At 37.6% G+C, this 9,892-nt stretch overlaps 2 protein-coding genes across 5 annotated transcripts; one reads left to right on the top strand and one right to left on the bottom strand.

The window, feature by feature from the left end:
* The first annotated feature begins 277 nt into the window (after positions 1 to 277).
* On the top strand, positions 278 to 4,179 carry LOC107859819 (probable protein phosphatase 2C 60). Of its 2 annotated transcripts, none has more exons than XM_016704936.2 (5): positions 278 to 651; positions 1,213 to 1,630; positions 1,810 to 2,177; positions 2,577 to 2,813; positions 3,700 to 4,179. In XM_016704936.2, exons 2-5 carry the CDS (start codon positions 1,312 to 1,314, stop codon positions 3,946 to 3,948), a joined length of 1,173 nt encoding a protein of 390 aa, XP_016560422.1. In that variant the 5' UTR covers positions 278 to 651; positions 1,213 to 1,311; the 3' UTR covers positions 3,949 to 4,179. The 2 variants fall into 2 exon arrangements, with proteins under 2 accessions (XP_016560422.1, XP_047263129.1); XM_047407173.1 differs by having other exon boundaries at positions 309 to 708.
* A 1,022-nt stretch (positions 4,180 to 5,201) lies between these two features.
* On the bottom strand, positions 5,202 to 8,970 carry LOC107859821 (receptor-like protein kinase HERK 1). 3 transcript variants are annotated; one of them, XM_016704943.2, is made up of 8 exons: positions 8,669 to 8,970; positions 8,510 to 8,566; positions 7,040 to 7,243; positions 6,896 to 6,964; positions 6,682 to 6,750; positions 6,546 to 6,608; positions 6,140 to 6,462; positions 5,202 to 6,042 (listed from the first exon to the last, which is right to left on the bottom strand). In XM_016704943.2, exons 3-8 carry the CDS (start codon positions 7,218 to 7,220, stop codon positions 5,533 to 5,535), a joined length of 1,215 nt encoding a protein of 404 aa, XP_016560429.1. In that variant the 5' UTR covers positions 7,221 to 7,243; positions 8,510 to 8,566; positions 8,669 to 8,970; the 3' UTR covers positions 5,202 to 5,532. The 3 variants fall into 3 exon arrangements, with proteins under 3 accessions (XP_016560429.1, XP_016560427.1, XP_016560424.1); XM_016704941.2 differs by lacking the exon at positions 8,669 to 8,970 and having other exon boundaries at positions 8,510 to 8,592; XM_016704938.2 differs by lacking the exons at positions 8,510 to 8,566; positions 8,669 to 8,970 and adding an exon at positions 7,598 to 8,425.
* Positions 8,971 to 9,892: the final 922 nt, after the last annotated feature.

Below are 9,892 nucleotides of genomic sequence, written 5' to 3'. Positions count from 1 at the left end.
GGTTATGATGGTGAATTTGAATCATTAGACAAGTGAAAAGAAGGGTTCGAATTGTTAAGCAACCATAAAGCTGGTGACTGCTAGTGCTAGCAATAACGTTAAAAAACTACTCTCAATTTAAGCACATTCTTCGAAATTCTAAAGTTATAATCGCAAATTCATATATGTATATTTTAATTTTTTTAAAATATACATACATATATATATATATTTATAAAATAATAAAAAAATACTACTATCAATTATAATATTTAACCAGTCAAAATATTTAAAGCACATATATAAAAATAATAAAAAATATTATACACTGACTAAGAAAAGAGGGGAAGAAAAAGGCTTTCTTTTATCTTCTTCATCTTTGTTTCCTTTCTCATCTCTCACCTTCTTCTTCACATTCAACTGAAAAACAGTGAGAGAGAGAAAGGAAAAAAACAAAAACTGATAAAACAAACCAAATATCAGGAAAAAGACTTAATCTTTTTTTCTGTATTCATATTCTTTAAGCAGTTGTTGATTATTAATGGATCTGTAGATCTAACACTTTTCATAACCCATATATATTACTGCGTTTTATTCAAACTTGCATCCTTTTTACACAGAGTGGTTCAGTAGTTGACTGGAAAATATAGCATATAAGGATTAATCAAAACTGTGAGTCTTTTTTGTTTGGCTTTATTTAGGAGAGGTGTTGTTAAAGGTGTGAACTTGGTATGGTTTTTATGGTTTTCTGTGGGCATTTACTGTCTTTTTGTTCATTTGCACTTATGGTTTTACTGTTACTTATGGTTTTCTGGGTTTTAGCTTTTACAGCCTTATAATTGACCCCTTCTTTTTTTGGACAGTAATGGGTTAGTTTGACTCTGCTTGCTGTTGAAATTGGGATTATGGACTTTGTTCAAGCCAAGGGGGGGGGGGTTGGGGGGGGGGGGGGGGGGTGAGGGGGTGTTCAACTGAACACCCTTCATCGGAAGGTTATACTTTTGTATAGTGAAAATTATACGGCATTTATAGATCAAAAGCTACTTTTCATATATACATATTAAATCTTGAGCATCCTTGATGAAATTTCTTGTTTTGTCACTGTGTTCAAGCATACTGTATGATTGTGCTTCTTGGTTTTATTGATAAAGCTATGATCTTGGCTGTCTTGTGTGATGGTTGAAGTTGTTATATATCTGAATCTCTTGTTGTATTGTTGTTTTGAATTTGCAGAACAAGGGAGTATTGTTAGTATTGAAAGTTTTTAGTTGGATAGTTCTTGCATCCGTTTGGATGTTGAGGGATTGGCAGTAAGCAAAGGTGAAATGAGGGATGTTATCAAGGTTGATAAATTTCTTAAAGGCATGTTGCCGGCCATCGTCGGACCGTTGTGTAAACACTGGTGCAGATTCAGCTGGACGGCAAGAAGGACTTCTTTGGTATAAGGACAGTGGACAACACTTACTAGGTGAGTTCTCTATGGCTGTTGTTCAGGCCAATAATTTGCTGGAGGATCAAAGCCAGATTGAGTCGGGTTCACTAAGCTTGCTTGATTCTGGCCCCTATGGAACGTTTGTTGGGGTATATGATGGACACGGTGGGCCTGAAACATCACGGTATATCAATGATCACCTCTTTCAGCATCTCAAGAGTAAGCATACTGGCATTTTTTTTTTGACTAAACTGCTTATCTGTCAAGTTTAAGTTGCATATGTTGATTGCTAATTCTATAGGGTAGCTGAGCTCGCTCGCTAGTACTTGCTGGATAGTGTTGTAGAATTAGTAGTTTGATAGACTGATCTTGATTACTATGCAACTTAAATATTGCAGGGTTTGCAGCTGAACAAAATTCCATGTCTGTTGATGTAATACAAAAAGCATTTCAAGCAACAGAGGAGGGATTCCTTTCTCTAGTTGCTAGCCAGTGGCTAACAAAACCACAGATGTCTTCTGTTGGATCTTGCTGTCTGGTTGGGGTGATCTGTGATAGGACCCTTTACGTTGCCAACCTTGGTGATTCCCGGGCTGTTTTGGGGAGACTTGTTAAGGCTACAGGAGAGGTTCTAGCCCTTCAGCTTTCAGCTGAGCATAATGCAAGTATTGAATCTGTCAGACAGGAATTACATTCTATGCATCCGGATGACCCACAGATAGTAGTTTTGAAGCATAATGTATGGCGTGTAAAGGGTCTGATACAGGTATGTTTCTGAGAATGGTAACAAGTGTGCTCTAGATTCTAGTTTACTAGTGTGTTGTCTCATCTTGCCTCTGAGTTGAATACAAAAATATTCTCTTTCACTTGCAGGGTACATACGAGTTTATTTCCAATTCTATACTGGCTTTTTGTCTTAGGTTTGTACAGCATGTGATTGTTCCCCCCAGTTGTGGCTGTCTTTTTGATACCCAAATAGCTTATCCTTCTGTTTTGGTTTACTTAATGATAAAGGATTATCTAACTGCAAACCTAGGTTTTTATCCTGCATTATGTGCTTAACCTGGATTCCTGTTTTTCAAATAAAGTAATTTGTTTTTCTACCTTGGAGAACCTGTATTTACTGTTTTGGGAATGTTTTTAATCTCTTATATTAATCTGACAGATTTCGAGATCTATTGGCGATTTATATCTCAAAAATGCTGAGTACAATAAAGAGCCATTGTATGCTAAATTTCGTTTGCGAGAACCTTTTAAAAGGCCTGTATTAAGCGCAGATCCATCAATTTCAGTGCATGAACTCGAGCCACATGATCAATTTCTCATACTTGCTTCTGATGGTCTTTGGGAACATCTTAGCAATCAAGAGGCAGTTGATATCGTCCAAAATAGCTCTCGCAAAGTATGGTCCTTCACTTGAAAGCATAACATATCTTGTTCTTCTTTTAATTTATTAATAGTAATTCATATACGGTCATGGATTGAAGCTGGTAACTCTCTTTGCAAATCACGGCAGTACTGCACTGAAAGGTTTAATTATAATGTACTCCTCTTTTGGGTGATTCGTAGTTGCATTGCATCTAAACTTACATTGTTTTACATGGTTTTCACTTATTAGTGTGCTGATTTAGAGAGCAGATTATTTCAGTAATAACACCTTGAAGTCGCTTATTATAGGTGCTCATGCAAAAGAACAGTACTTTAAAAATGTTCATGTTCTTGACATACACGAAACAAATTGAACTCCTAGTCTTAGATCCTCGTTATAGTCAATAAAAGGCAAAAATATATGTACCACGAGCACACCCATTTGATTAAAACATTATTTTTACTTTGTGGGGCGTTTTCTTCAAGTGACATGTCTTATTCATTTAACACAGACATGGTTAGATGAAAAAAGTACAGAAATAGTGAGATAACAGAAGTGCTCAGGAAGATCAATTCCAAAACTGGGTAGCATATTGTCAAGGCATTGAAAGTTTTCTCTTGCACTCACATTGAGAAATAAAAAACTGAAGGTTGAGAAGGCATTAAAGAACTGTTAGAAGCACAAGTCCTTAACAAAAGCTATGAGATTAACAAACAACAATTATTTTGTGAGTAATGATAAATGGAAATAAGATTTCGAAGTTAGCCAATGCTTGAATGGAAGTGCAAAGTGTTAATACTTCCGTTTCATGTATGTTCTTCTTTGTTCCCGGCATGAATATGGCTGAGGTTTGTCTGAATGTTGATTGTTTTCAATGTTGAACTTCTTAGGAAGTTAATTTCATTTGTCTAATCTTCAGGGAAGTGCTCGGCGGCTTGTAAAAGCTGCACTGCAGGAAGCGGCGAAGAAAAGGGAGATGAGGTATTCTGATTTAAAGAAGATTGATCGTGGTGTGAGGAGACATTTTCATGATGATATCTCTGTCATAGTCGTGTTTCTAGATTCAAATCTTGTGAGTAGAGCCAGCTCACTTAGAGAGCCCTCTTTATCTCTGAGAGGAGGTGGTATGAACTTCCCAGCAAAAAGTCTGGCTCCCACTCACTCATAACTTGGTACTGCTTGACCTTTTCACTCTGTTGTATACTTCGCTGTGTTCTTTCTGAAACTTCTTATAAGCAAGATATTGTACTAGATTAAAGAGAAATAACAGAAAGTGCAGCACTAATTTATTCTTTTGTTGTGCAATATGATGTTTTTGATGTTCAATGTAACGTTTAACTTGGAACGTGCGTCCTATTAACTTTATGAGCAGGCAAGAACGAATTTTTTTTTTACAGTATACGTTCTTTCTTGAGGATGAACTTCCTTGCTTATTTCATTTTCCTTTCTTGCCACGTGTTTGATCGAATGAATGATGAATTATTCTGTGCTATTTATTTTACTTCTCATTTACCATGGAACTGTAAATAATTGAAATTTGGGGTATTTATCCTTCTTGGAACTTGGTTAATCACTCAAAATTGCAATGATATTAAAGCAGTGCATTTGAATGCAGCCAAAAGCCTCACATTTTGAACCCACAATGTGTTGCTTTCCCTAGAAATGGATTCTTGACTGTTGATTTTGGACACTCTTTTCCAGTTTGGTTACCTTGGCCTGCGACGGACGTTTTTCCTTACTAGAGACTCAATTTATTTGTCTTTTATTTCTTCATTGCTTTTTGCTCTTGCATTTCTTTCGTTCCATTTTCTGAAATGATTTTAACCTTGCTGAGGTCTATCGGAAATTGCCTCTTTAGCCCACAAAGGTAGGGTTAAGGTCTGCACACCCACCCTCTGCAGACCTCACTTGTGGGACTATACTGGATGTATTGTTGCTGTAGACTCGATTTATTTGTCTATCTCGAAGTCTTGGCCACCTAACAATCAGCTGTCAAGGATCCGTTGATTAGTTTTTATTTGGCAGTACACGAGTACTCACAAGCACCTTCCACAAGCAGCACTGAATAATGGACCACTCACAAGCACCTTTTACAAGCAGCACTGAATAATGGACCATGTACGTTATTGACATTATTGGTTTGATTGACCAACAGTAGTATGTGGGGGACAGCTGAAAATTGACCATTTCTCCATAAAAGTTCTCTGTACTTTTGAACCTTCTCTGAATTCACAGGTCATCAAATCATCCATTTTTGATACTCTTTGATTTTGGAATTCCATGATTTAAGTTGCTATTTGCTAGTTACTGCTAACTGGAATAAGTTATGACAACTCATCTAGTTTTGTCCTAACTATCAACTTACCGCAACCCTTCTCCTTTATCCGAGCTTGGAACCAACAATGAGTAAGGCCACACGTTACAGTAGCTGATTATACAGTATAATGACTGCATTCTTAGTAAGACGGGATAAAAAAGATTTATATGGAAATGAAACTCAAATGTCAAAGTATTTCAACCACTGAATTGGGATTATTGTATGGATCCCTTCCTTTTTACTATTCCACCAATACAAACAAGGTATGACAAATGGTGGGCCGCTTTTAGATCTTCCATTGCTGGAAATTCTTCTATTAATGAAAGGTGAATACACAACTAAAACTCTTCATCAAAGTTCTAGAGTTTGAGCCTTGAAAATGAAGAAACTCCTACTTAGAGAGAACCTGAATATGTTTTAGCCGTCTTACGTTAATCAAACTTTAACTGATATTATATGTTGAAGCGTAAGCTCTTCGTTTCTGCTCATGCTTGTTTCCTCGTAAGTTCCTGTCAGGTCATACGAGTCATCTTCAAAGCCTGTGGTACAAGTATCTAAGCACCTCAACTTTGCACTCCCAAAGGATAGGCCATCTATGTCCATGTAAAATTTCTGCAATCTAATGCCGTCTATGCTAACTGAGCTTTGAGAATAATCAAGTTGTTTCATTAGATGACATCCCCTTTCGACTGACCGGTTTGACAAGCTAACTAATTTCAAGGAACCATTGGAAGGTTGTTTGTGTATGATGTTTTCTGCAGAAAATAAGGCAGCCTCCAGTTCTTGCCACACTTTAGTCATAGTAGGCCTTTCTTTGGGGACTTTGGCCACACATTTCAGACCTAGTTGTCCCATTTTCAACATCATTTCCATGTTGCATTCCTCCATTAAGAGATTAGCATCTATTATTTCATCGATGCTTCCTCGTTCTAAGCTAGGTCTTGCCTGCATAACAAGCAATGCAGGAAATTAATTGAGAAAATGAATTGGAAATTGTCTGCATCATATTAACATAGAATGTTTTGTAAACTGCAAATATTACCCAATCTATAATGTGATAACTAGGATGACCTCTAGTTTTCTGGACTACAGGTCTAGCAGCAACAAGCTGCAGTAATATAACACCATAGCTGTAGACATCAGTAAACGGCGTCAACTGGAGAGACGAACAGTAGGCAGGATCAAGGTACCCTGGTGTCCCCTTTATCTGACTGCTAACGTGTGATTGATCCCCAATAGGACCTGATTTCACTAGCCCAAAATCTGACACCTTGGCTTCAAACTTTTCTCCTACTAAGATATTGCTCGGTTTTATGTCCCGATGAATTATACTTGGTTTGATTCCTTCGTGCAGATGAGCTATCCCTGGTATAGCAAGTATTAATGCGTATCAAAACTTAATCCTCTCATCTTCTATTGATCAACTACATAACCCACTGAAAAATTACCTTTAGCAGCGCCAATAGCTAGTGTCACTCTCTGCCTCCATGTTAAGCTCCTTCCGCCCCTCCCTACAACAAGCATTTACACAAAATGTTAAATTTCAGGACAAAGCAAGAAATCGTGAAACAAGCTGGAACGTACCCATGATGTAGTCTAACAGAGAACCGTTTGGAACATACTCATACACCAGAATTTTTGCTCCCTTTGACCCTGTTGAAGCATAAAACAGCATATGATGAGCCTTATAATTTTTGCTTTATTCCACATCACAGCTGCTTTTTATCTGAGTCTCGAAAAGTTGTCTGCCCAAGTAGGAATCTTTGACTGTAATATTAATGAAGTATGAAGAATTTACCAGCTCCTTGACAGAATCCCACCAAACTGACGAGATTTTTGTGCTTCACTTTTGAGACCAACCTGATTTCTGTGTGGAGATAGAATTGTATAAATTACTGCAAAATTTTCAGGCGTCTAAACAGAAAGAGGTATGCTTGCTTACCATTTTCAAAATCTTCAGTACTCGTGTATGACTCAGTATGTGCCTTCTTTATAGCTAATGTTCCCTCCCCATCAAATGTTCCTCGATAGACATTTCCAAATGCACCAGAACCAACCAGACAATCTTGACAGAAATTGTTAGTTGCCTTTTGTAATTGTTCTAACTGGAAGGTCTTCAGCATCAGTTGTTCAGCTTCTAGAGTTCCTAATTACCCAGAAAATGTCAGAAAAGGAAAGATAAAATCTATAGAGGCAGATATCCAAATGAATCAAATATACAATCAGTTTCCAATAGACAATAAATCTGCGATAAATGTAACAGTAATCTTATTTATTTCTTAATAGTTTGTCTTCAACCGAGTATCTGGCAAGTGCAATGCCAATTTCTCAAGACATTGAGCACGATGCACTGTCCACATTTGACAGTAACTTACCGGTAATTCCCCGAAGGACGGGATACTAGTGCAAAAATTCAGGATAATCACATGGAGAAATAGGTTTTCGATATTCCATGATGAAGAAGATCGGAACTTGTTGCATCCCTTGAAGATTTACTAACCTTTTTTGTTCTCCGGTAACCCAAAGCATGCATAAAGCTTTCTCTTGAAGCAGAAAAAAATTGAACCAAAAAATACTATCAAAATTCCAGCTGATACTCCTCCCCAAATGTTTTGTTGACTTTGAAAGAAACCTCGACTCATGTTTCTTTTAGTTTATCCCACATGTATTCTGCTAGGCTTTCCGCGCCTTATTTTTTCTTTGCATTCAACTGCTTAGCTAAGTGGCAGAGAAGCAAGAATCGGTAGGTCTGAAATACTTATTCAAAAGGATTTAGTATCTCTGCCGGCTTGCAATTCATTTGTTGTCTTTCCATGCCAATCCAGACTTGGTCAGTTATCCTTCTGTCCAAGCGGCACATATGGCCAAGGAGGACATGCAAACATATAACATATGCATGTAGAATATTCATCTGAAAGTGACTTCACAGTGAAAATCAGAGGATGGGGTGCATTTGTTTCATATTATATAAAGATAGTCATATTTTGCATGATATTAGATAATTGTTGACGTTGTTGACAGCGTACGCTGTATTTAGGAACGACATGTAGAAGTATTAAAGATACCTACAATAGTCCATCTACTGATAGCAACTACCCTTATTATATTAGCAGCAAGACAAAACACATTCTCCATAATCAAACAAGGTATACTACTATAAAATTCATTGCCAAGCTGTCAAATTAAGTTGTGAACAACTTGTTAACATTAAGAATACAAGAACCAGGAGCATCCTCCCCTTGTCCTTACCTTAAATCTCAAGAAGACAAAAAAGATCGAATCTATGTTCAATTGGATTAGTACAACAACTATCTTTTTTCGGTTGTGTGCAAGTTCAGTTACATAAAGATTTGAATCTAACTAAAAGCTTGATATTAAAATAACGAATTAGCTCAGTATGAAGGAGTCAAACCTTGTAGATTTCCAGAAAATCTGCACGAAACTTGGACTGCCTTTCCCAAGCTTGTTTCTGCAGCCAAAACCATCAGCCAAACATCAGAATTACAAAACAATCACCCTTACATGGATATTGTTTTAGGCAGTTAAACGTAATGAAAAAAAATTCTTTCACCCGGTCATTCTTTTGCAAGATATGCTGTTATTGGCCCGTTCAGAGTGTGAATTTCAGGTAATATACAACATGATGTCATGATATGAGGATGAACACGAAGCTGGCAGCAATTCAAATGGTCATTAGGAAACATTTCTTTCCAATTAAGTTATTTTAGTCCTAAGTCCGTAGAGTTTTCATATTTCACTTTAGTCCTTGTAATTTTTAATTCTTAGTAACCAACTGCCACGTGTCATAGCTGACTAGTATTTTTTTTATATAGCTGTTGTACTGCATTTCTGAAATTATCAATGAATATATGAACTTATCTTCCTTTCTCTTCTTTTCGCTCTCCCTTACTCTAAACCTTCTATTTTCTTCATGATTTGAGCTCACTCTCCGCTCATATCGTGACATTGGTATCAAAGCACGCGATTTCTTGGGCCAACAATGTCGGATAGCCAAAAGTTCAAGGGATTGCAGGAGGGTATGAGGAAACTGGAATCCCAACTCAAATCCATGGCTACTGATAATGCCAAAAGTTCGAATCACTGTAGCTAAGCCAACAATCTTTGTCTTCCCAACTCCAAGAAGCGAAGGAGACGAACAAGAAACTTGAGATAATCATTTCGCAGCTCGACTCTGGTCGACGACCCAAAGGTCCTCCGTCTATCACTCAATCGTCTCATACGTCTATGTCGAGTGCTCAAGGCCCTATGGCGGCTTTGGAGACGGGACAAACTTCAGATTCTCGAGCACGGGTATCTCACTCACCTTCTTCAACTCCTTCGAGTTACCCAATTGGGCGGGGTTTCACTTTTCCCCCTTTATATTCCCCAAACTCGTCTTCGATTCAGACTACTGTACCAATGCTAACCACCACCCCTATCATGACCACCGTGCCACCTCTTCTCCCAATCCCACCCCATACAGTAGCCCAATATCCTTATGAAGCTAATCTTCATTCCTTTAAAGCCAAAATAAATTTTCCAGAATTTAACGGAACAAACCCCCGGGGTTGGATAAGAAAATGTGAGCAGTTTTTTGAAGTCTACCAAATCCCTGACCAAAACAAAATGAGTTATATGTCAGTTCACATGAGGGATAAGGCTGATATATGGTTTGATAGTCACATTTTGGAGAAGAGGGGAACAAATTGGTCTGCGTTTTGTCTTGAGGTTTGCCGTCGATTTGGCAATATTCGTCCGATGGACATTGTGGATGAGTTTAATAACCTCAAGCAGA

This window comes from Capsicum annuum, chromosome 2 (assembly GCF_002878395.1).
Source record: "Capsicum annuum cultivar UCD-10X-F1 chromosome 2, UCD10Xv1.1, whole genome shotgun sequence".
Classification (NCBI taxonomy): Eukaryota; Viridiplantae; Streptophyta; class Magnoliopsida; order Solanales; family Solanaceae; genus Capsicum; species Capsicum annuum.
This window is presented reverse-complemented; position numbering and strand designations above follow the sequence as displayed.

Bases quoted from the DNA above. Each gene is read 5' to 3' on its own strand.
- LOC107859819 (XM_016704936.2), top strand. From the start codon at position 1,312: ATGTTATCAAGGTTGATAAATTTCTTAAAGGCATGTTGCCGGCCATCG. The intron at 2,178-2,576 runs GTATGTTTCTGA...TTAATCTGACAG, and splicing joins GTGTAAAGGGTCTGATACAG to ATTTCGAGATCTATTGGCGA. The intron at 2,814-3,699 runs GTATGGTCCTTC...TCTAATCTTCAG, and splicing joins TCCAAAATAGCTCTCGCAAA to GGAAGTGCTCGGCGGCTTGT.
- LOC107859821 (XM_016704938.2), bottom strand. From the start codon at position 7,739: ATGAGTCGAGGTTTCTTTCAAAGTCAACAAAACATTTGGGGAGGAGTA. The intron at 6,965-7,039 runs GTAAGCAAGCAT...ATCTCCACACAG, and splicing joins TACTGAAGATTTTGAAAATG to AAATCAGGTTGGTCTCAAAA. The intron at 6,751-6,895 runs GTAAATTCTTCA...ATGCTTCAACAG, and splicing joins GGGATTCTGTCAAGGAGCTG to GGTCAAAGGGAGCAAAAATT.